The sequence below is a fragment of the Melopsittacus undulatus genome, chromosome 2 (assembly GCF_012275295.1).
Source record: "Melopsittacus undulatus isolate bMelUnd1 chromosome 2, bMelUnd1.mat.Z, whole genome shotgun sequence".
Lineage (NCBI taxonomy): Eukaryota > Metazoa > Chordata > Aves > Psittaciformes > Psittaculidae > Melopsittacus > Melopsittacus undulatus.
This window is the reverse complement of record NC_047528.1, coordinates 18,762,358-18,789,213: the sequence shown is the minus strand read 5'-3', so window position 1 is coordinate 18,789,213 and position 26,856 is coordinate 18,762,358. Positions and strand designations below refer to the sequence as shown.

At 35.0% G+C, this 26,856-nt stretch overlaps 1 protein-coding gene across 2 annotated transcripts in view; it reads right to left on the bottom strand.

The window, feature by feature from the left end:
* TNFRSF19 (TNF receptor superfamily member 19) overlaps nt 1-26,856 on the bottom strand; it is a 63,894-nt gene that overhangs the window by 14,280 nt on the left and 22,758 nt on the right. For both annotated transcript variants that reach the window (XM_031049515.2, XM_013129225.3), the window contains 2 exons: nt 23,992-24,170; nt 21,424-21,509 (listed from right to left, as the gene is read on the bottom strand). In XM_031049515.2, coding sequence (XP_030905375.1) covers nt 21,424-21,509; nt 23,992-24,170 — 265 coding nt within the window. The remainder of the gene's footprint in view (nt 1-21,423; nt 21,510-23,991; nt 24,171-26,856) is intronic.

The window sequence follows — 26,856 nt, the reverse complement described above, 5'->3', positions numbered from 1 at the left end:
ACCATTTTCACTATCATAGCAGATAGTTCATTATTTGTGTTAAAGACAACAGACTAAAATTCCAGTTCAGGGTCTCAGGTGCTTTTCCTCTTAAATAATTATTACTTGTCTTACTCTTTATGTTCTCCTATAATTCCTGTTATGACCTCTTTTCCAAATCTTCGTTGTTATTTAAAAGAAAAAGCAACCAGTGTCACAATCTTTTTGTCATAACTTGAATGCTTTTGGCAGGAGCATCACAATCTTCCACAGAGACAACTTTTCACTTAGTTCTAGGATTCTTGCAGCTGTAGTTTTAAGTTCATAGTTTTAACAGACTGCAGAAATTTCTGCATGGTATGCAAATTTCCAGGACATAATTCTGTGAGAAGCAGTGAAACTACATGAAAAAAAGCTGTCTATACAGCAATGCATGGTGGCTTTGGCATGAAAATCAAGGACTGTGTTTTGATATCAGGTTTTCAATTTTAGTCAACTGCCTGATCTAGTCTTTAGAAGGTTAAAACCAGTCTGGACAAGTATTTACAAACAAGACATTAAAAAAAATGATCTGAACATCTTCAAATACTTTTATTGAATATAAAGATATTCATATCAGTATGACCTACTTGTATCAATGTACCTACCTATAAGCACTTAACAGTTTGTAGTAATTAGGCCTTCCTAATTAGGAGAAAAAAGAATTGCAAATTTTGAAAGCAAAAAATAGAACAATAGCTCCGGAGGTGAAACTGCTATATTTTTGTCATTCATTTGCTCACAAAATGTATCTATTTACAACTATAGTTACATATTCTGGGAAATTATAAGTGATATATATTTCTTTAGTGCCCACCAACAATATCCAAACTAGAAATACAGGATTTTATTTTAAACAGGGATGGCAAAAGTATAAATTTATTTTAGCCTTTTAGAGACTCAATATTTCTTTTATTTGGTTGACCTTTTTTTTTTCTTGAGAAAGCAATTATCTATTCCTGAGAATGCCTACCACTCATCTTCACCTTCAAAGAACTTTTTGGAATAGCTACTGTGAGCAGTCCATTGTAGTGTAGCTCTAATTATAATGATAGTGATCTTCCCTGCAGAGACCAACATTTCAGAAGTGGACTGCTATTGTAGAAGTGGCCCGTTGGGCATTGCTGAACTGCTTTCAGTGTCACTCAGATATGTATGCATTTTCATAAACAATGTCTTTCTTTTCAGGCTCACAGACTTAATGGTCCCATTCCAGAAAACCAAGGAGGTACATTTTAAACTCAAACATCTATTAAATGATTTAATGATTAAATTTAAATATGTAATTAAGCACTTTGTGAATTGGATGTGATATATTCAGGATGGAGGGAGGTGGTGCACATCGGCTTATGATTCTGAAAAGAGTGTGCATGTTACGCATCACAAAAACCATGTATTATTTAAGAAGTAGATTTCCTTTTCTAAGTTCCAATACATTCTGGAAATGTGCTAGTTAGCACTAAAGAAGAATTATGCAAAATACCAAGCTATCATCTCCTGCATAATTCTGAGCAGCATGCCTGAATATCCATTTTTAATTAACCAATAGTACATTGTAATGGCAGTATATGCAAAGGTGTGATTCTTAAAAGCAAGTAAAGTTTCTGTTAATCCAAGATGGTTAAATAGCAGTAACTCAGCTAATACAGAACATATGAATCCCATCTGTATCACTGTAACTTCTGCCAATAAACAGAAGAGTTGAATTTTCAGCGCATTATTCTAAACAACTACAGACAGGGCAAAATGGAGTAAGACTTCCTTTATTGCTTGTTTCATGTTTATTTTCTCAGATTATTATTTTTTTTAGAACCATGATTAGTTACAGTCACTACTGGAATCAGCATACCTAAAAGAAAGCTTTCTGCAGTGATAAACCATGTGAAAACAGAACTTGTAACATTTTAAAGTGTCTTCCATGGATTTAGTAAATAATAAAAAGAATAATATAATAATTACAAAAGCTGAAGAGAATAAAATGTTTGGAATATTATGTCTGGGTTTTCTCTCTTACCATGTCAAATCAATGCTAACCTAAAGAGGCTTTATTCAATAAAACAAACCTAACCAAAACTGCACTTATAACACGGTAACATTGAACAGAGTGCCACCTTTTGCAATCAGGATTAAAAAATAAAGATACAGAAGCAAATTAAAATGCTGTTATTTCCTGGAATATGAGTATTTCTGATGAAGAGAGGGGAAAGGAGCATTTGCTTATTGTAAAATGTCCTTGCCCATTATCTTTACATTGATTGACCCAAGCCAGTGGTATCAACCTTAATTTGACAAGAATTAAAGGCTTAGACATACCCTCAAGTTACCGTAATTTAACAAGTTACTGCCTGTCAGCTGAACTGCAGTGGCTATCTGTATGTGTGCTCTTGAAAATACAAGGCATTGTGACTTATCTTGAAACTCCTTCATATACTGAAAGAAGTTTAAAAGATGTTTATGTTCACTTAAAAGTAAGAAGGCAGAACCTCTACCTAGCCCCCAGTAAGCAAAATAATGTATCATGTTTAAACACAATGTGTGTATATAATTCAGAAAGTCAGCAGACTGCCTCCCTTCTCCTGATCTTTCAAGTAGGAGGTAAGAAACTTTACTAAACATTACTGTTGGAGACTGTGGTAAACACTGGAGAAAGAGAGTCTCCCAACATCTGTAAGAGGACAGCCATTTGCTTGCATGGCCTACACCCAAAAGTTCATCATGTCAAACCACATTTTTCAAATGTGCTCCAAGTGCTGACTTTAAAGCCTTTAGTCTCTAAGTTAGTGCCCTACAACTTTTTTTTTTTTTCATTTTACTGGATTTGTTATTCTTTAATAAATAAATCCCTAGGGAAGAAAATGACTATTCAAGTATTTATCCATTGTTTGGAAATGCTGAGAAATGTGCTTATAAATTAAAATCTCTGGAATTTGATTTATTCATTTCCAAGACCATTTCTCTTGCACTGCATATTTTCACAAACTCCAACTGCTGAATGCCTTTTATGTTTAAAATGTTAGAACAATTACACTGTGTATATGAGCTTAAAATATACATAAACTCCACAGTACTGGATACACACCACTGTGGAAGTCAGAGTCAGCCTCTGCAACACATTTTTTCTTTTAGTAATTAAAAGATGTAAATTCTTGGTACTGCCATGGTCATCTAAATTTAACTGATTTACGGGCACAAAAATTACACTTTTTATACATAAAACTTTCACCTTTGTGAACTGTCTAGATATTTAAAAACACTACTACATGAGAATAAAGCCTCAGATCACTGGTACCCACAAATAACCTGCAGAAAAAAAAACAACCCACCAGAGTAAGCAAAAAAACAGAGGAAGTGAGATAAAATCTGTGTCACTGCTGAACTACATATACCCCCTTGCTCCTAACATAACATAACTGGTTATCAATATGAAAAGACAGTATGTCTCTCCTGCATAAATCTGAAATACTCAGCATGATCTGGTGGCACAAACTATATACTGCTGTTAATACGACTTCAGTAGTGCCAGCAATTACCCTTCTGACCTTTGCTTCTAGCAGCTTGCTTTACACCCCTGAGAGTTGTGGGTATCTAATGTCTGTTTTGCACAAAATGCAGTTTGTTTCTCGGGTGTTTTCATGTATTAAATCAGTATCACAATTTGTGTCAGAACATGTGAGATTGCTATATAGAGCAGAAAACCTACTTCCTCCTTCACTTCTAACTCATACTTTTAACTGAACTATTTTACAAACATGTTTTGTGAAAAAGAACGTAGTATTTTAGGATAGTCTCTTGTTCAAATCCAACTATAGAAAGTATCTATCCCACCCAGGCTGTGAAAGTTGCTTTGTTGTTTCAACAGAAGATGAAAATAGAAAGTATCTGTTCTGTATTATGTATGTTCAGTCCCACTATATCTTTGCGGAATAAAAACAACTCTGTGCAATATTCGAGTCAATTAAGACTGCTTATGACAGTTATTGCTTGCATACACCCACTATCACTCCCAGTTCCAAAACACTTATACAAGGCATTACCCACATAAGCAGAAGAGTTTGTGTTGCCTAACTTGCACACCATTTTTAAGTGGGTAACTACTGCCATTAACTGTTTTCTAAAACAGGAGAGGAAAACCATATACCCTTTAGAATCTAATTGCATATTCATTAGGTAAATGACAATGGCATGTATGTAAATATAAGAATAAGCATGCCTGAAAGCTGTTTCTTCAGCCAACAGAGTAACCCATATCATGAATCAAAAATGTAACTGTAGAATTGTGAAATTCATGCATGGTGGGTACAAATCTGTTCTAAAAGGTTCAAACAAGATCCTGTAGTTGCTGTCTGATGAGCTTGTAGACTGGTGCATGGATTGGTTTTACGTATGGATTGAAACATGATAGTGTCAAAAACTCCATCCTGTAACCATGACTGAGTGGCAGAGCACCTATGACACTTTATGTCCTCACCTGAGCAGGGAACACAGATGCAGGTTCACATTGCTGGCACAAAAATGGACCTGTTACATACACACATGATCACTTCTAACACTTTACTTTCTACCCCAGTTATTTCCCTCTGTCCTGGTTCAGCTGTGGTAAAACCCAGGGAGTAGAGCAAAAGCTTGCATGGTGACTGCAAGCCTGTATCCTGTATTTGTTAATACAAACTTTGATAAACAGCACTAACAGTCTGTGCTGCAAGTTTTCAAGAGCTATGGTTTTCTTTTGCTTTAAAAATGTTTGTGAAGATAATAACTGTACTCAGCTACCTCATTTCTGTCTGCAAACTGGATACTTGTTTTCTCATCAGAATCACAGGGTATCTTGTCCTAATTTTCAGTCATAAAGTTTTTATAACTTTAGACAATAGAGGTTGTATGTTCAAATAAAAATATATGAGTGATGCATTATAAAACCTACTACATTTGAATAACAATTATGCGCAGGGGTCATTTGCTTATCTTGCTTACAAGGGAAGTTTCTGAATTGGCCAAGCAACCTATCTAGTCCAAAAAAACTACATGTTGCAGCAGCTATAAAGATTCTGATGAAATTTTAGCACCCCTCCCTTGTTGCTTTCTGGTCTACAATTAAAATACAAAGTACCTGGGTAAGGAAATGAAATCCTGATGGCTAGAAACATCTCCGCTCTTCAAAATCTCTCTCATGTACTTACATTTTTTTGTTGCTAAATATATATATAAAAAAAGAAAGCTAAGAAAGTTCTTCCAGCTATTAAAAATCCCATGCAGAAAAAGCCTACTTCTAAGATTTCTTCTAAGAAAATCAGCACTGAAAAAGATCTGGGAATACATGTGTGTGTTCACCTGCGTTCTGACACCAACAGAATTTATAAAACTAAATTTTAAAGATATTTTTTTTCTGAATTGAGGAAATAAATGTAGGAGAAATAAAATAAAGAAGTCCCACAACTTTCAGATAAGTCATCAATGCACTTGTAAAATTGATAGCACTGTATTTTAGTATCCATTTAAAGAGTGAAAAAGGATTTTGTCATTTGGCACAGGTCTAAGTATGTAAAGCTAAGCCCTAAAATCTGTAATTGTGGATCCTAGGTCTCTATCTGGGAAACTAGGGGTCGATATTAGACCACATAATTCCTATACAGTGTGAAGGAAATGCTAAACAAAGACTAGAATCTGAAATATTTGTCACACTGTGCCTCACCATGCTCACCCTGCCAAGATGCAGGAACCTGGAAAACGATACTAAACTTGTTCTTCCCATAAATTATTCAGTGGCAGAGAGGAGCTTCCATCTTCTCCTAAAAATCTCCTGAAAACAAATAATCTATGATCTTGTTTTAAAATTGAGAGGGGAGAAATCATGAGCATGGCTTGTAACACCTTCCAGATACAGCTCTGAAAAAGGAAGTAACAATGGGGTTTCTGCCTTTTGCTTAAGAGGCCTCTCCAAAAAAGCATGAGACAGAGGTTCAACCGCCTCCTCTGCCACCTCCATGGAGATGGTTTTAGCCACTAGGCTATCAGGTGAACTTGGTAAATCTTATTTCTTCTCTTCAGTTAAATTTGCCCATCAGCAAAGCTTCAGCAAAGGTGTTAAGGACCCCTCTTTGCATAGCCAACAGTCACATGAAATGCAGAATGCAACAAACTTAAATAAATCATACTCAGGCTTGCCCACCACTGTTTCCCCACTTACGATTACATTAAAATATCACTAATTTAGATTAAATTCTCCAAGCAAGGTAACTACTTCTGACTGTGGAGTGGTGGGTGGGGTTTGGGTGGGGTTTGGGTGGACTTTTGTTTTTAGGGTGGTTTTTTTTGGGGGGGAGGGAGGAAAGGGCAGTGGTTGGCAGGGGTTGGTGGGGGTTTATGCCTTTTTTTAATTTTTTTTTAACATAACTGTTAGCCTTTCCACATATTAGGGTGAAAACATGTGTGTCCTGCAGAAAACAGTGTGTTTATGAAATTAAAAGTATTTCATAATATCTACACACAACTGGGCTGAATTACCATTCTGAATCAAGGTGGAAGTTAAGAGTTGCATAACCAAACCTGCTAGTACTTTCTAATGTTTTAATGTTCAACTTTGCAATCTCAGCATCTTTTTAAAATGCCTTTTTTGGGGTAAGCAATCTGAAATACATAGGGTTAAATATAAATTTTCATAATTTTCTAATATATAGCCTTAACACCTTTAGAAGCTGGACATTTACCACCAGCTTACATTAATACTGCAAACATCGAAGTAAATGTTATGATTTACTGCAAAGAAATTGCATACTGTGCAATAGTGAGCATGCACATGCAAACTGTAGTACAGATGAAAAACCTATAGCTTTGAAGTCAGAAATAATGATAGCTTATAAAACCTAGGTTTTAATTCCTTGCTTAAAGCTCTGAGGGTGAAGTCAAGTCATACAGAATAAAAGGTTGCTGCGTACAAGATCTTTGCTTTGTTATATTACTTAATCTGAAACATAAAGTCTCCCCTCTTTAAGTCACCAGGAATTAGTCATAGAATACTGAAGACACTTTGAAAGGTTATCATTGAGAAGTCAAGCTCTATTGGTGAGATTCATCTGATGAAAGCAAACATCTGCTTCTAAGGGAATCACCTAAACTTTCTCTACCACAGTTGAGAGGAGAAAGGATCTTTTAGGGTGCAATTAATCCCATTTGTTGTAAACACCTCCCTTGATCATTCCACTCCACTAAATACAGAGTGAGCCCTAAAGTCACCAGCTTATAGACGTAGCCACTATAGAGAACCACAATCAAGAAGGAGGAATCAAAGTCTGGGTTTATTAAATAAGGACACAATTTGGACTTCAACTTCTCTGTTTCAGTTCATTAACTGTGTAGCAGACACAATAGATTTTACATCACTTCTGTTGTAAAGATAAAAGTCACAAAAAACTGCAAAATTCAGAACCACTGAAAAGCTCAGTGGTAAGTAGTAACTCACATTCTGCATGGAATATAAAACAGCATGTAGCAAATAATGCCAGACATAGAATTATAGGTTTTGCCTATCTCAACCTGTAAATGAAAAAGGCCCAGTGGGAAATAACATATGCAACAATGTAAATAAAATGTGCATCAGAGTGACTACATGTGAAAGAACCTAATTATGTCTTCAGACCTCAATTCTGGCACATTTGAGCTATGGTAAGTTTTCTTAGAATGGGGGCTTCCATCTGTAAGAAATATTTCATCAAATAATCAGAAAAGGTTTTTTAAATTTATTTGGTTTTATTTATTTAATGGGAGTGTAAAATAAAAAAAAATCTACATTCTGATTTTCCCCCTTAAATATAATTAAAAAAAAAAAGAAAGACAGAAGAAGATCAGGCTTTCAGAAGACAGACAATCATTCAATGTTGAATTTGCAGTTTTCATCTAACCTGATACTGGTATCTAGATGAAACTAACTTCAGAAGTCTGAAGGTCTAATGACAAAGTCAGAGCTACTCACCTTAGGCTCTCTTTCGAAAACAGAACTAGAAATAGAAAGCTCCAAAGAAGTGATTAAACTGAAAAAGCTTGAAAGACTGCTTAGTGTTAGTCATTCGAAGCTTACCTTATCTGGCTTGCTTAAATTCTTGAGGCTCCTAATTCTCTCCACAGATTATCAGTGGGTGTTTGGGTTGACAACTTCACTGTTAAGCATTCACTTTTATATGCCTAAATTAGGGTGCATTAATTCCATCCTAGATTTCCACATGCAGATACAGCAACTGTGAATTACGTTCAGTAGTACGCACATACAATTATACCACTGCACTTAAGTGAAATTTTATTAAAATGGGTGGATACAACCTTTTATTTAAGAAAGCTGCTACAAAGAGATAATCTTTTTAAGAAGCAGTCACAGTCTCAAAGGCACATGCCACTGCCCAAAATAACACGTGAGATCCCTTTCTGATCTTTCTTGAAGAGGTCAGCAGCGCACTGCTTTAGCACTCCTGAACCAGTCAGAGTGAGAATGCTAAAGCCTAACACCTAAACAATTAAAGGTGAACAAAGTAGAGGACAACAACTGTAAGGATACAAGTGATCAGCAGGAACATTATGTCAATCTTCTATTAGGTTGTTTCCAGCTCATGAGGTGTTAGTTTATAATGAATCTTTACTGCTAAGGTCCTTAGTGCACAACTCCTGTTTCTAAGCCTATTGCATCTTATTACAATCCTGATACACTTCAGTCCTCTAGGTAATTCCAGTTCTCTGGAGAGATATTTCAGTTTTCTTTTGCTTGACAATTATTTTCTTAATGTAGAGTTGGCAATATGGAAATTTTCAGCCCTAGATGGATTCCCTGTGTTCTACTATATTTCTTTAAAACAAGAAATTTAACAGAAACACAACTGAAGTATTTTGCATTTGTTTAGCAGTATTTTATACTCATATGGCAGTCACAGCTTGTACTCTCTATACCCAAAAGACATAGCAGTCAGCATGTATTTAAACCAAAGGCACCAAAACTCAGTGCTGTTGATGTGGTGCTAATGCAACCATTCCCAGAATTAGCTGGGTGATTATGAGAGATAAATTTAAGTAGTATTTTCAGTCTATATATTTATATATTTAAAATAGTGTAATGCTTTTGTAATTAGAAAATGCCTAAATATAAGAAAAAATACTCAAAAGCTGCACGTACAACTTACTTCTTTCAGATTACCCCTAAACAGAGTAAAGTAAAAATTAACTGAAGAAAAGAGATGTTTTGCAGCAGTACTGCAATGTATGCAATATTGGAATAATTTTTCTCAACCTAATGGCCAAGTTAAATAAGAACCTTACAAACCCACTCCATACAACAAACAGATAATTGCTTATAGCCACTGCAAGATTGGGCTAAAGGACTAGCCACATTAGTAAGTACACAGAAGAAAAAAAACCCATAGGAAATAGTACTTATTCAGTACAGGTCAATGATTAGCCCCTTCTCTGTAACTCAGGAATTTTGAGTTCACTTTAATCTAGTGTAATTGAGCTAACCAGCTCTTACATTAAAAAGTAATGATTAAGTTAAATTTCTTGCAGACATTCTGTACCTAAAACAAACATGCAGTACGCCTCTGGCAAAGAAGGATACTAATTATAGGATTGACTCATAAGATGAAAGGCTGTACAAGTTACTACTAGAAACAAAAGTATGGTAAACTGGTTTGAAAAACCATATTGAAATTCCCATATGCCGCAGTTAAGATGAGAATTTCATTTTTTAACTGTACTTAACAGCATGAAGAAACGAAACTAAAATGTGCCTCCAAACTGGTTGTTCACATTTTAGATGAATATACCAAAAGTGAATATTGCAATTGCAAACTTCATCATTCTATACTCTAAGGAATTGTTTAACCTGATAAAGAAGTGAGATCTCTGCAGTGAATTTTTACTACAAAAAAAACATGCAAAAGTAAGTATTTTGGTCACACTCAGGTTTCTTTTGTTGTATAAAGCATGCTCTTAAAATGGATATTTAAGGATTTATTACATTGTCAGGCAATGAACCCCTAATTTCACTCTTACTGCTACAATTAATTCCCTGATTCAAAAGGACTCATAAAAGAAACACACCACTAAGGCTCCAGCCATCTGTGGGGAAGGATATGCAAGTTCAAAAGTAGTTCTGTATTTCAAACTGAAGCTTTCACTGGGATTAACAAATAGGGTTGCCAGCAATGAGTTAGAACAAAGATATGAAATATTACTGTGTACTGATTCAATATAACCTGCCTTCTAAATGCCAGATGGGCACCACTTATGTAAACTCCTGTTAACAGTTGCATGAACTTGTGATGTGAATTCATGAAATAAATGACTTTCTTTTTTTTAAACCACAGACTAAATTTCCGTTTTAATCTCAAGCTGTATATTTTCCATCACATGGTAGTAAGCAACAAGTCATGTATTTTCTAAAAGATATACATTGGAATACTGTTTTCTCTCCAAAATACATTAGTACGTACTTTTGTGGATAAAGACAGATTACAAATAATTGATGTGATTCTCATGCTGAAACTAGAAAGCCAATGCCTTTCAGTGCAATTCAGCTTGGTTGAATATCACCTCACCTCAAACCATCTACTTAAAACTTTACTGGATTATGATCATAGGTATTTTATATATTAAAATTTCAGATATTATAGTCAAAGTCTTTAAAAAATCACCACCATTCTTAATTTATTCTATGATTTCCATTTGTGAGATGAAAGCCATTTAAATTACGTCTGCTCACTCTGGAAAGTAATTTAATATTTCCATTGCTAACAGCTGTCTAAGCAGGGACTAAGTAGCTAATACTAATTTTCTAGATGTTATATTAAATGATTTTTATTTAAAGTTGCAAACTTCTAAAATTCAAATTTTCCTTCCCTCCGCCAAAGAAAAAAAAAAAAGAAAAAAAGAAAATAAACACGGACTTTCAAGAAGTCCAGATATTACCATGTAGTTTACATTATTTTCTTTTGCGGAGATTTTCTGCTGTCGACAAGTGTGTAGACGCTTATGCTACAACCTTTTCAGGAAGTACACTAATGTAGTTCCTTGTTCACTACTAGATCATTTGTTTTTGCAATATCAGAAAGCTTCATGTCTGAGGTCTCTCTTACCCTGTCAGCGTGGATTGAAATTAGTCATCAGGATCAAAAGGATTTTTTTAAAAGGGATAACAAGTGACATCAGCATTGCATATACCGTGCTCACTTAGGAAACCAAACTGAAGACAAAACAATTCTAGTCTTATCGTGTATCTTAAGAGGTTTGCAATAACACCTGCATTTACAATTCCGAAATTTTTAGCAGCCACAAATGACAACTGTCATACCTATGGGCCACTGCAACATCCAGCAAGCTTCAAATATGCAATACTTAGAAACAATTGAAGTCAAATTCTCTGTTCTCTGAAACCTGACCTTCAGTGGCCAGGAAGGAAAAAGGAACTTCCTCCCCTCCCCCCAAGAACACTAAACTGTGATGAAGGAAAATTTTTCCACAGATCCAGAGACTGGTATGATGCAGGTGTTAAAGAAACAAGCCACATGCTCAATTATGACCACCAAACCCTTTGATATGTGGTCTATCAACAAACCCAATTCAGCTCAATGCAGATAAATCTACAACTTAAGTGATATGGATGTGGAATGACAGGAAATGTTTGACTTTCAGCAAGAAAGCACTTCCTATTGATAGCCTCTTACATCCTCAGAAATGTCTGTGAGGGTCAATCAACAGAAAGGTGAGACACAAGCCCATCAATCCTGGAAGAGGAAACCTTATGGCAACATCCTATCTGTGTTACATCACAAGCTTGCACAAAGTAACAGCAGGAAAGAACTAGAAAGGGTTATTCTGGTTTGGTATTTTTGCTGTGTTGGCACCTTGATTTGTCAGCTAGCAACTGAAGCAGTAATCTTCATGAGTCAGAATACATCAGAGAGACCATAAACTATGAATCCTTAAAAAGTACAAATGCCTTAATTGGCATGTTAAGATAAAATGAGTATTCTACCTCCTTATTTATCACTTAGTAGCAACACCAGCATTTTGCATAAAGTATAAATAAAGGAAAGAGTATTATTTTCAGACCCACATAAGAGCCCTAACCTTTACTTTTGCCAGGACAAAGTGAGGTTACAGTATGGATGGTTTTTGCTATCAGTGTATCAGTTTGGGCTTCTTTCTTCCATTATTCATCACCTCAATCAGACAGATTTCACATGCAAAAGCCTCTTCACTGTGGAACTTTCCATTTATATTTTGATCCAGAAGAAAGTTTTGCAATCCATCTCACACAGCCTTAATTATGACAACATGTGTGAAATCAACCTAAGAAACCACATTTTGCCAAAAGAAAAATTGCATGCTGTAATTACCATATGTAATAAAGGGAAAGATTTAACCATTTAACAATTTCCTTGAAAAATGACACATAGAAAGAGGGGATTCAAAACACATTCTTCGTAGAGCTTCCAGAAAGAAATACTACCAAGAAATATGTATTAAATCAAAATTTTATTTGGCTTTGCACTGTTACTACAAAGTCTGTGTTAATGAACCATACACTGGATCTTGCATATGCCATAGAAATATTTATTAGTATCTCAGGGACATTTTGTGTTTTTACAGCTACTCAGAAAATCTTTTCATTTAAGAAGTACAAACACAATTACAATCAAGGAAACTAAAAAAGACAATACTTCTGAATGAAAAGGTAAAATACCCACACCAGTTAATACAGCAGAAAAGCTTTTCTTAATGATTCTTTTGTGCAGGTTCATTCCCTGATGTAGAGGATTACTCACTGTAGTGCATGAAGCAGTGCATTAAACTTTTTCAGTTCAAGAAATCTTATTTTAGAATGTATTCCTTATGCTACATTTGAATTTACAACTACCAAATTTCATCCTGTTACTTATAAGCCAGTTTCTGGAAAACTGTGGTTACTTCCTGTTGATCATACTTTTTATTGGAGGAGGATGGGGAGATGGTAGAAAAAAAAAAAAAAAGAAACCAAAACCCAACAAATTAAACCACAGAGGTAAAGTTTTTGTCTATTTATATTTTTCTTCCCATTTTGGTATGTACTGATTTTTGCTAAACTTTGCAGAGCCTTTACAGAGCCATATTCGTCTTTTTAAATTTCAATCGGATGCTGTCAGCAGACCTCTAGGATTTGCTGGTCAGCCTCAATGCATCTAATAATACAAAGGTTGTGAGAAGTGAAACAGAGGTCTGCCCATTACTTGAGATTAAGGAGCAAAATAATTGAAATAGAAAGTCTGACCCAGTCACCTGTACTTCACACAAATGCAAAGCAGAAAGTAAGGAGGAAAGTTTGGTTGATTAGTCATATAATAATTTAAATGGAAATTTGCTAATTGCTTAAGCTTTACTTCAAAAAAACAACTCAAATTCATAGAATGGTTTGGGTTGGAAGGTACCTTAAACTCTTAATTATTTGAAAAAAAAATCTACTCAATTAGAGAATAGTCTATTGTTATATTTTCGTCAGTGTATTGAAACAACATAGATGGCAGATATGCTTTTTCCCTCTTTTTCAAAAGCTCCAAGTGTTAAAATTGGAATTTATTATTTAAACATCACCATGGTTGCAGTCAGATTGGGAGAACTGTGAACAATGTAATTATCTTAAGATACCTAGAACAATTAAGCTATATTCAGACTTTTTAACCTAATAAGGCATGAAACTAGGATTACAGCTAGGTACAGACCCTGCAGGGCTAAACTTTGTACCGTGTAGGCTGCATACACAATGCTGCAAACCTACCTGTGATGGGAACATACTTGTGATGTAAGAATCAAAGAATAAAGACAAGAAGCCAACACACTGTTAGCTGTTAGTGAACATGACAAGAAAAAAGAAGTTATCAAAAAAAGTCTGTACACTTCAGTGTACAAAGAACTTCATAGGTGACTCTTTAAATTCCCATTCCATTACCTCTTCTATTGACTGTGATAATGAGGACTGTAATCTCCAGTTAGGAACCTATTGAGAGCATCCTGCCCAGCCCATGCATATGCATTTACTTCCAGGGCAGTCAGGGGAAAGTAGATGAACCACAATCATTTTGGCCTAATATAAAACTGCAATGTGTCCAAACCACCTGGCCCCACAATCAGTGGAATACCCCATGTGACTACAGTCTGAATGCCTGTAGGTCCCTTGGGCTTGTAAGTGTTTACAGTTAGGTAGTTGTCAAGCAGGACAATGGGTGATGCAGTACTGGAGCCAGGATTCTGGGCCTATTTGGATATTTAAGGCCTAAGTATTTCTAAATACTTTGACAAGGCTAACACTACCTATACTAAGCATACTTCTAAAGCATTCATTACTAGCTAAGTTGTTTTAGTTTGTAGCTTGAACTGAATTACTAGAAACTCACTTTGTGAAATAAAATTTCACTGTGTAAAGAAATCTGTTAGATTTGAGGTAGCAAGCAGAAAATAAGTGACCCTATTCACTGTCACTATAAAAGCTTCAATGAAGATCAGGAAATATCAGTCATTAGAATTGCTGAAGTTGTTCAGGTTGCTATCTTTTTACTATGGACTCAAATGAGAAATTTTTCATAATACAGCAGACATGCTATACTGAGTACTTCTGTTCTACAGAAGTTAATAGTAAGTTAATCAATTAATTAGAACTGCTCTCACCTACAGTTTTGCAGCACTAAGCTGTATTGCACCTGATTAGAAATCTTTCTGATAAAACATTTTCCTCTGCAAAAAAAACAAAACTGCACGGAAAAAAAAATATTTAAGGATAGTGCAAGAAAGTTGACAAAAGTCTGACAGTTTAGAATGACTGGAAGCCCCAAGTGCTTTGGGTTCCAAATCTTGGCTCCTTTGGCTTACCATATCCTTGTTAAAGTATCTTTCTGCCTACACAGAAATTCTGCTGTGTTTGTAGTTAGTACCTCCTTGCAATATCATTTCAACAATTTTAAGTTAAATTTTCTAATTTTCTTCTACTGAAAATCTCTCCCCCACACCATGTTTTAGTGAGCTCTGTGCCTTTATTTCTAATAGGAGAAAGAGGAGTAGTAATATATATTTAGTGATAATAAGCTACATAATAAAGTACTTCTATAGATACAGGCACAGAAATGAGGTACAAACAACAGGAGCTAGTGAAAGTAAGCTGGGAATGCATATGTAAACAAACCTCTCTGAGCTAGGCAAGGAGAAAGTTACAGAACATAATTGAACTACGCAATGAATTTAAATTTCCTCTCCACTGAGTAATGTTTCAGAACTATCATGACTAATTTTAGTGGCAACAGCTGTTATTAAAAGAAAGAAAATCTGCCCCCTTTGCAACTTTTTGTTTTAAGAGGGGAGCCCACCATGTGATGCAAATTCAGAATAGGAAGAAACGGAACTGTTTGACTCTAAGTTATACATTCCCACCTTTCTGACTCGCTTTCCCCAGTGGGTCAGAAGCATCAAAATTACCAAGAATAAGGAACTGAAAACGTTAAGGTTTTCTAGGTTAACTCTTTGATGTACGATGAGTGAAAGAATAAAATTGCAATAAAATTTATAAGACATGAATAGCAATTCTCATCTCGCTGAAACACCTAGTCAAATTTGTTTCAGACTTCCTGAGGATAAGTTACTCTGCCATCAGATCACATATGGAAAATATCAGACTGACTTACTACATTTCAATTGTAAGAGAATGGAAAACTAATGTCTCTATAATAAAGCAGTACTGATATTTACAAGCTATTGATGCTGTTAGCTGTACTTAAATTAGATGTCACTCCTCATGACTGTGAAATGAAAGGTTTGTACAGTATTCCACATACTTTCTGTCAGTGTCCATCATGGCCAAGAGGATTATGAGAGATGTTATGATGTAACCCCAAATCAGGCAAAATACTGAAGTAAGATGGGCATACAAGTTGGAAGAGAACCAAATAATTAAAAATGTTTTCACATGCTATATATTTTCAGTGGCCAGTTGCTACATATGCAGCCTACTTTCAAATGCTGGTTTTCATTAGTAATACAAAGTTTACTGTATAAAGCAACCAAATAAAAATTGCAGAAACACTCAATAGCTGGAAAAACATTAACTGGAGTCAGACAGCTTTCAAATCACAAAATTCTGTAAACAGAAGGAAGAAAGTGATACGAGTAAATAAAAATTCCACTATATAAACAGAGGAACTAATGTGGAATTGAATGCCATCCAAAAATTACTCTCAAGTTAAAAGGCCATATTTATGTTTAATGAAATAATGTATAAAACCCCAGCAAAGCTGAGACAGTGGGAGATTTTTTCTTTTACTACTAGCAAAAGTATTTTACAGAATACATATGTAGCCAACAAGACCCCAGACCCCCTTTACTTTCAATCATGTATTTTGTCACCCTACAATATTCTTCTGCAGACTGTAATTCCTAGCTTTTTCTCTTTTGTTCTGAACTACACTCCTTGCATACTTCAAATACCCATTACACTCACATGAAAGTTTACAAAATCACACATCCTAATCTTGTAAATGTAAATAGGTACATTTATACCAAATCTCACTGTTCCTCTACTAGCTACTTTTAACACCAGGAAGAATGAAATACCACCAGATTTCATTCCTTAAATAGCACCTTTCATTAGGGAAACAACATACTTTGTAGATTTAAAGACTCAGACTCAACTGCAGTTTAGAACAATTACATTTGATTCTCAGAAAAACAATTCTGTAAACATACAGAAGCAAACTAATAATAATAAGTAATCTACAGAAGAAAACTGGGGAGCTTTGCAACAATCTCATTGGAGGCAGTCAAAGCGCTGTAGAAAGAAATTCCTTAAAGCAGGTAAGATATGGATGCCTCTCATGAAAATGCACTATGATCTGTTATATGTATTTTCTCTCAACAAGCTGCAGTCTTTACTCCTCATCTTTGTAAAAATTCTTTATTTTCTAGTTTCAGATATTTGAAACCACTACCCCTGAAATCAGTATCTCAAAACATAGTTCATGGCAAAAAAAAGTAGCAATTTTAGACTCAAGTGCAAGTTTATTTCAAAGCCATATGATGTTACAATGAAACCATAGATATTTCCACTGCTGTGACTTATTCCACAAACATTTCTGCTTCAGTGAAGCAAAGAATCTATTTATTTCCTGGAACATGTAGAAGCTTGTTTCCCAAGCTCCACACAGAATGGTATCCTGCCCCTATCCTGTCTCCACTCAGCTTCCCATGCTTCTTTCTTTATGTCATGAAGACAAGCTGGAGAAGGAAGAATGAGTTGGGCTGGACATACTGTGCTAAATATTATTATTTTAGAGTGCAGATAATGAAAAAAAAGTGAAAAAAAAGTAAACAAGTTAAAAAAAAAAAAAAGAAAAGGCAAAGTTGCTCTTTTGGTGGTGATTTGGTGGTAAAATGCTCCTGGCACATGGGCATTCATTTCCTCTCTTCCTTGACTCCTACAATTTACTGTTTGTACAGCCAAATTCTAGACTGAATTTGCACATATTCTAAACTGAATTTGCACATAAGAGGGGAACACCATGGACTGTGGATTGGTCCAAACTGAACCAGTAATGCCAAACTGATAGGAACTACATTTTTAATGCAGCTTGAAAAAGTTGAATGTCACAAGTTCTTCTGCTTAGTAAAAGCCTGTTCAGAGGCTGAAGGATTCTGGTGATTCTGATACTGTTCTTGTATTTTGAATTGAAAAATACAACAGGAAAAACTTGAGGGAATAGATGACATAGCCAAGCTGATAAAATAATTCTATTGCTTTAATTTTAAACTGCCATCTTCTTATGACCAAAAGAAAGTAAGGAGTATGGCTTCTAATGTCTGTTTATTTGCTAAGACAGACTAGCTGAAAGCATAATACTTGCTCAAAGAAAGCAATGATATCTTTGGAAGATCTTCTGCTTCTTACCCTAGCCTTTCCCACATCTATTCTTCACTTGTGCCACCACAAGTCTTTTGGGGTCAACAAACTCATTAGATTTAAAAGTAACCTTAGAAGGAGAGTTATTTTAATTCTTTCTACATCATGTATAAATTCACAAGCTATTTTACTGAGGAGTTTCATTAACAATTTAAACATAACCATTAGGGTAGCACAGCACTGGCCTCAGCAGACAAGTGGGTGAACTTTACAAGCCTAAATTTGTGCTGACAAAACAGAATCATTGAACCGTATCTATGTCACTGTTCCTTTACTGAAGAGATACCAGTTTGGGACAGTCTATTCAGAAATCACATCTTTGATTGATTGAGTTTTCACTCTAGTTCCCAATTCAAATGAGTCCTTTTCTACAATTCAATTTAGGGGAAAAAAATCTTCAGGTGAGAAAAAATATCTTCAGTTTTCAAAGAAAACATAAATAGTAACTTTAAAACCATGCTTTCATTTCTGATCTAATATTTAGATGCTGATGCTATATATAGGATTGGTATTTACAGTTTATTTACTTGAACTAAGTAAATTAAAATATAACTATATCATTGTGTATTTAATTTTCTGACATCCTAAAAACACACATAAGTCATTGTGTCCCCTTTAAAGTTTACACAAAGGTGATAGCAATTCTCCTTGCCTCTAATAATCTCTTTACTTGTTCATTATAGAATCCTTTCAACTTTGCCTCTAGCAATTCACAAACTCATTTTTTTCATGAGTAAATATTTAAACCAGATCTGTTTTAAAATGTCTACAGAAAAGAAGAAGATAAAAGCAAGTATTTAGATTTATAGCTAACTGGGTAATAATCAACTGCTACTAGTGCTGAAAGAACTTGATCCATGTCTCAGCTTTTACATGAACCTTAGTCCAGGTAGGGGGCTGTGAGCCTTTGTGCCCTTATGGTAATGCTCTTAAGCAAACAAAAGATTGCCACACACCTCACAGGACAATTAATTCATTGAAACAGGACATTTAAACTTTTCTTTTTCATCTGTAATGTAAGAGCAGCACTAATATTTGACTTTCTGTTTCACAGTGAAAAGAAAGAAGGATAAGAAAGGCAGAGAATTAGAACAGTCATCTGATCATTGAGAACTTGGCCCATGCACCTAATGATCTGTCTCCATTTAACTTCAAGTCTTAAGCATCTTAACTATCAAAATACATTGATCACTGAAATAAACAGCAAACATTTTCAGCATGAGGTGCAAAAAGCTTGCTTTCACACATCATTTATAATTCCTTATAGAATCATGTTTTGACTTCATAAAACTTAGGTATTTCCACCGGTTTGATTTTAAACCTCAAACAGAACCAATACACAAATTCCAAACAAAAGACTTCTAAAAACTACAGTGACATATGGTAATTGTACCTCATGGGAGTATTGCCATTACTTAACATCATAACCGTTGGTGACACACAAAATGGTCTTCTCCAGGGGGTTTAGTGGTAGCTTCCTATTAGTGGTAGCTTCTTAAGTGTTCAACTTAGGATTCAAGCTTAGGCTCAATTACAAAAGCCAAATTACTATGAACTAAGCAATTCTGAGATATTTCAGAAGATTTATAAACCATTTTTTCACAATCTTTAAAAAACAAACAAATGAAAAAAAAAAACCCAACCACCCAACCCCCCCCACATTGGTGATTCTTGAAAAGATGGAAACAAACAAAGCAAAAAGCTAAGGGAGGTAATTTCTTCCTCCCTGTCTTCAGTTGTGCAAGAAAAAGGAATTCATGTTTGAATAGCGTGTTTTCTTAGGAGGAAACAAACAAAAGGAAAAACTGCTTAAAATGAATTTATGAGATCAGAATAACATTCTTACAATTCACATTTCACTAACTTTATTGTAAACAAAAAGAGAGTAAAAACAAATGAAGGGGATAATACTTAATTTCATCAACTGGAGAAACTAAAAAAAAAATATGTATGTATTAAATTGCTTGTCTGGGTTCAAACTCTGTCTGGAAATACCTTCTGCAACTTACTGAATTTGAAGTGCTTTGCTCAAGTATGTCAAAATCAGCAGTTCATTCTTGGCATCAAATGCCACAGTGTCTGCTATGAAGAACATAATATCTTTAAAATATTTAGAGAAAGTATGTTTTCTTAGTACAAAAGTAGTTGAAGAAGTTTCAATTGACTTTCTAGGTTTATGTTATACATGGTCAGATGTTACTGCTGCAAGCATTTTAAGTTACTCTTTTTATAGTAATCTATGTTGCAAACTTTAATGAAAATTAAATTATTCAGATTCAGAGATATATAATGAAATTCTCTCCAACCATAAGAGAAATAGACAGGAAGCCACATTTATAAGAAATTTTGACTACTAAAGACACTGTCTGAAATTCCGGGTTTATAAGTTTATTCAACAAAAAGCACTAAAACTAGAATGGAAGAAAAAAAAAGGAATTTTGAAAAATTACTATCTAAGCAATATATGAAATGCTGAAGAATTCTTAATACAATATAGACTGATTTAGAGGTATGATTCTAAAACACAATAGTGTATACTTGGTTATATTTTGCTTCAGCACAATTCAAAAAAGAAAGGTTGTTTATAAGAAACTGTATCTTTAATAAAATAACATGAAGTATTTCAGGAACTTGACAATTCATTCTTTCTATAAAAGAATTGTTTCTGTTTGGAACAGGGGTAAAAACCCTCCCAAAACATAACTTCACCGTTACAGAAATAAACAAGTAAACCCAAGGTTTTCCAAAAGAGAATGTTGTATCATTTTTTTTTTATATATTCTAAACTAGAGAGCCATATATGCAACAAGAATAATTTACTCCTTTTATTGATTAAAATCTTGATGGGATGAAGATGGTCTTGGAAGAAGTAGTAAAAGGCTTATGCTGCAGAATGAAGAGATTCTAATCCTCTCATTGGCCAAAACCAGAGACACTGATTACTCATTTCCTTTTTAATGTATATAGCACTATAAAGATATTTATCTGTGTTGTTCTCTCTTGCTGTACTAGAGTTATCAGTAAAGTTAAGTTGGTACTAAAGTTATTTCTAAAGGTATCAACAGATCAGCCTTTTTGGATTTCAGGAAAGAATTCATACTCACTGAGGCCTACCTGATAATAGGCATGGGGTCTAGGAAGACTGCCTCTCTTTTGGCATTAAAACAAACCAGAAACTAAAATTAATATGACAACATCAGAAGTGGAGTCAAAACTCCCTAAACACATGGTGTAACAGGAATGTCTATCCTCAAGTGAGTGGTTATATGACAGAACTTTGCCATGATAGTGCTGGACCTGCTGAAATGTGTTAACGAAACTATTTACTTACAAAATAATAAGCCTCTAAAAGAATTCTTCATAGCTATGGCTGTCGTTTTTTAGCAAGCTTTTGAGTCAAACCAGAAAACATTCTAAAGCATAAAAGTCCATTCTAAAAGCAGGAAAACAGCACTTACAGTGAGGCTCATAGGGAGGAGGAGGATCACCACAAGGAACACATTCCATATCTTGAAAGCCTCCAAGCTTTGTCTTCCTATAAAATCTAGAAGATAAATGAATGGAAAAAAAAGTTAATCAAACCCAGTTATTTTTCCTCATGAAATTAATCAGGTGTTTTAACAAGACCCTCCATAACTGCAAACTTTTGTCAATCTGTGTCCCAGAGCAAACAATCAGGAAACAGAAGAAAATAAAAGTAAACAAAACTACAGTAGATATTAATAATACAGCAGTAGATCTAAGGACAATTGAAGAAAAATTGCAAATCTACTAGTCCAAATGCACAGTTACTATAATCTTATACTCACATAAGAAATAAACAGTTCTGGAGACTTCAGACTGAAATCAATATTCCATTTTCTGCATACATCACAACAGATAAGACAAGTATAATGTAGACTTATTTACAGATTTTAAAAAAGAAAAGTGAATTGATTAACCTTTATAACACTACTAAAAGAAACAAGATTTTGCAAGGTAACAGTAACCAGTAACAGTATATAATGGATCAGATACCAGTGCTTTCCAGCTAAAATCCCCAAGATACTTTTTTCCTTCTCTGAGTTAGAGAAAAGCTCATAAATTGTTTCACTTAGGTACTTGTACAGAAAGGCACCACCTCCCCAAGAAAGTTTAACATGCTGTGTGACAAAATCTTCAGAAAATAAAGATTATTCTGTTTTGTAGAACAGTAAATATGGTTTTTCAGAACTATGTTTCAATAAACCAGCAATCCCTCTCTGACCCTTGCTGCTCCTCTAGGAAGATCTTCACCACCAACCAAAATCACAATGTGCATGGACTATGAATGCAAATTAACAAAGTGACCACATGAGTCCCAATCTACATTATCCAATTCTCCAATTTGTTTCTATATTCTCACTTAAATGCAGTCTTAAAAATCCTAGATAGCAGCATTTCAAGATATGAAAAAACTGATACTGTGAACAGAAGTATCAGTCAGATGATTCAGGTAAGTAACAAGAATGGGATGCTACAAGCAGTAAGAGGTGAACAATAAAACGAAACTGTAAAGCAAGCAATATAGCCAGGTACTCATTTCTAAAGAAATTAATACAAAAACATAACAACAACAAAAAAAGGCCGTCATACCCAAGGAGACATTTTATTTTAAAGACCCTGCAAGAACTTTATATCTGAGTTTATGTTTGAAGAGCATATTGATTACAGTGATGCTTAGGCAGCATCTAAACTGATGGACAGGTGTGAGTAGTGGTATGTTCTACAGTTCTGTTTCCCAAAACATCCAGATCAGGAAACATGACTCCTAGGCATGACTCCCTCCCTCCTCATGTTTCCAACTTTGCTGCCAGTAAAAGCAGGTTGTAGAAAGAGCTCTCATTTTAACACATATCTAGACTACGTTCTAGACCAGAACAGAGAGAAGCATTCTTGGGTGCCCCCTAAATACATGCTTTATCCTGGCTTTTTTTTCATTCCTTTCTTGTCTTTCCAAAATTTAGCCTATATTGTTTACACCACAAGAAAAATCTCCTTACTGACAGCTAAATAAGCCCTATAACACATGCCTATTAATATGCAATAACAGCATAAATCAAACCACCATGTAGTTTCAGGTAGTATCAAAGGTGGTTGTCAATAACATCTAACACCTGGGATTGCACCTTCTTATACCATGACTTAAACTAACATGTTACCAAAGCTTTACTAAGTGTTTCTAAATGAAAAAACCTTACTTCTAGCTTGAGGGGAATAACCGTAGGAGCAACAACAGTGCTCAGGCATCTGAGAGCTGGTATTAAAAAAAAAAAGTATCTAAAAATAAACACAATCAAATGGATGAGATTTATACAGGAAACAAACGTATGAACTTCAAAGCATCTCTGAAATGCATACCCTTAAATACAAAGGCTCTTTCAGTTCCAAATCAGTTCTCATTACCTATTCCTATGAATTAAACCAATCCATAGTTCAAAACTATCAGAAATGCCTTTTAACAAATTTATGGCAGGTATTCTTTCAGATGCATTCATGATTCTGAGGCAGGATCATGCTCTGTGAATTTACCAACATGATGAAGGAAATTCAGCAGCATAAACCACAGCCACTACTTTTGACCTAAAAAAAATATATTAGCATGAGAACTATTAAGCATTTTCCTAAGGAGGGGTAAAAAAGGCAAGCAAATAATGTGATCAGTCTCCAAGAAGATAACTGTGCATGTTTCCAAACAGTTCTTTATAACAATAAAGTATGTCACCAGCAACACTCAATATTTCCAAGTATTTTGCTCATGCACTGTATAGGCAGTACTCTTATAGATCAAATAGGTAATTATCAAGCCACTTTTATAGATGAGATAATTAAAACTGAAATTCTGAAATTATGTGCTCAGTAAATTGTTGGCAAGGCCAAAATTAGAACCAAGAACCTTCGTAAATACATGAAGGACACAAACATTTATCTTGAAAACAGGAACAAGTAAATGTTAATGCAAATTAGTTTTGAATTTATTCAAGTCTCATCTTCAGAAACATACTTACCCTGGTAAACAGTCTCCACATAGTGCATTGCTGGTGGCAGAACAGTTGGACTTCTGAAACCTGTTAACTAGTGCACAATCCAGACAAGGCTTGCACTTCTGAAAGCCCCAGTCTTCCTTGAATCTGTTTGGCCTGCATGTCATGCACTGTGCATCCTCCCCATATCCAAAGCCGCATTCCTATAGGGATTAACAAGCAGTAGCAAGCTATTCAGTCACTGAAAGCATGAACAACAAGAGAATGCTGGAATAAAATGAAGACCTAGTGTAATTATTACTGAGAGTAGGTCTTTCTAGAGACAAAAGCCATCCTTTCAGCAAGTTCAAATGTGTCTTCCACTGCTAATAATCTCCCTTACTTCTATAAGTAATACTTAGTCATCCACTTTATTCATGAAACCACCATGTATTTGAATGATAAAGGGCTTCAAGGACTCCCACAGTTTCATTATAACTAGCTTATGGTAGAATTATTGAGCTGTCTGTTTTTTAATTAGGTCAGTCATGTGAAAGTGCAGAAACTGGGACAAGTGAAGTATAAAGGCACTTACTCGGTTACAAAAACAGCAAAGAAGCACTTTGATATTAAGGTTCATAGCTAAGGTGAACAAAGTTAATTGCCGAAGAGAGTGCACTGATCTTCAAAGGCTTAGCATTTCTGTTACCAAATAAAACAGAGCTGGTTAATGACCATCAGTGAGGCATGAAATGTTGCTTAGCCACTAAGAATTTCAGAAGCTCAGTCCACTCCAGTTCTAACAGTTCTCAAACTGTTGGAAGCAACTTTAATAGTTCTGTGGATCACAGGGAGGCATAATATTTTACTATACAAGGAATATAATTACAGTTGGTTATTTATCCCAAATTTAGCTGTTTAAAGAAATTATTTCCATTCATTTGCAAAAGGACAGCCAATATAACTGACAGGCTGCAAAGAGAAAAACTTCAGCCAACAATATGTAATAGTGTGGGGACTGAATTCCAGAAACTGATAATCAAGAATTTTCAATCTATTTGAGTTTTATGTCACAATTTCTTGAAGTTATCAAGTTACTAAGAGTTGCCATTCCTTTTTCTCATCCCCATTTCCCCCCTTTTTTTTTTGTTTGTTTTTTTGGGTTTTTTTTTTTTTCAGTACTTTGGAGCTAGGTTTGATGCATTAGGGACACACTCACTGCAAAACAGCAAGAGGAGCACAACAAATTGCTGGAAAGGATTTTTTAAGAAGGGAGTAGGGGGGAAAGGCATTTTGGGGACCTCCTTCTCCAGTATGTGGTCTCAGTGGAAGAACAGGGCATCTTCCCAGTGGGAAAACTGAAGGGAATCTTCAATTGGTCAACTTAAGGAAAGATTTCCACCAGTTTCCTCCACATGTCCCTGGTTGATGTATATAAGCAACTTTTTCCCAAGTCATCCACCAAAGTCATTCACTGTCCACTGAAAAACTCTTGCAGCAAAAAGTTTTGAACTATTAGAAATAAATTCAGGGTTCTCCAAGGTTTTCAACTGAGAAAGCATCTATGAGACAAGCTATGCGATGGCCAATATATATTTTATAGTGCTTCTAATTTGCAATGGTAGAGTAACAATAAACACCTTCAGATGCATTTTACTGGACATTATAAGAATTTTTTCCTTTTTGTTAAGAATATCTTTACTGTCCTCTGAAAAACAACAAGCACTCAACTACTCAGAAAATGAACAATTCTAAGAAAGCAGCTACAAACAGACACTAAAAATAGTCTTCTTCTATGTCTTAGACCTAGGAATTAAAAAAAGAGGCAGACAGACAAATCATTGGAGTTAGGAACACCCAAAAAAAAGCATACATAATGTCATGGGTTGAGCATGTTTTGAGGGTGTTTTTGTTCAAGGTTTTTTCCAGCCAGGTGGAGGAGGGGAGTCCGGGAGGAAGGAGAGACAGGACACCTGACCCAGGCTAGGCAATGAGGTATTCCATGAAAATGGTTTCATACACTGTACAGCACAGTCCTCCTGCTAGAAATGGACCCTAATAAAGCTGGTAGGCAAAAGGTATTAAAATATTTCCTGTTGTTTTTTTCTAATTTACCTCTGACATAGAACATTTTCTGGCATTTTATTTCAAACCTACCAATTTGAATCATATAAGATTTCTGTACCCCCTCCCCCCCCAGACAATGGGGGTTCTAGCAGTTCTATTTTATGTCACCTAAAAATATCTCACTCTGTTTAGTTTTACACTCAATTTCATTTATGTAATTGTAAGACTGTAGACAAAGCTACATGATTACCACTGGGGATTGGAATCAGACTAACTTCTACTAGGACTAAGACTATTTAGACTTTTTCATTGAATCTCATTATTCCTTAACACATTCTTTCTAAATACCTACTCTTTACTTTTTCTATTTAGATAATCTGAATAGTAGTGTTATAGGATATATTATATAACTCAGACAAACCATGCATATTTGGATCTCTTGATAAATCATTTGGAATCAGTCCCTCCCAAGTACTAGTAAACTTTCAAATATGAAGCTTAAATTAACTTAATTATAAGTTTTCCTTTCTAGACTACCTTTGAAGTTTCTGATCAAAACCAAGAAAACACCAGGAAAAATAAGTTAGAATTAAATGCCTCCAACTCACTGGCCCAAACTACCAAAACATGAGTAAGCTGTTTCTAGCTGTATCAGATCTTGTTTGCTATAGTTGGATGGATGGACAAATATTAGTGGTCCTCTGTAAAGTGGAATGGCTTGCTTTAAAGCTATAAAAATGGTGGATACAACATAAAGAAGTCTTCTGCCCAAAGAATTTACAGTCTCCAGTCTTTTCAAATATGGCTTCTAAATCCTTGCCAGGAATTCTGCAGATATAATCC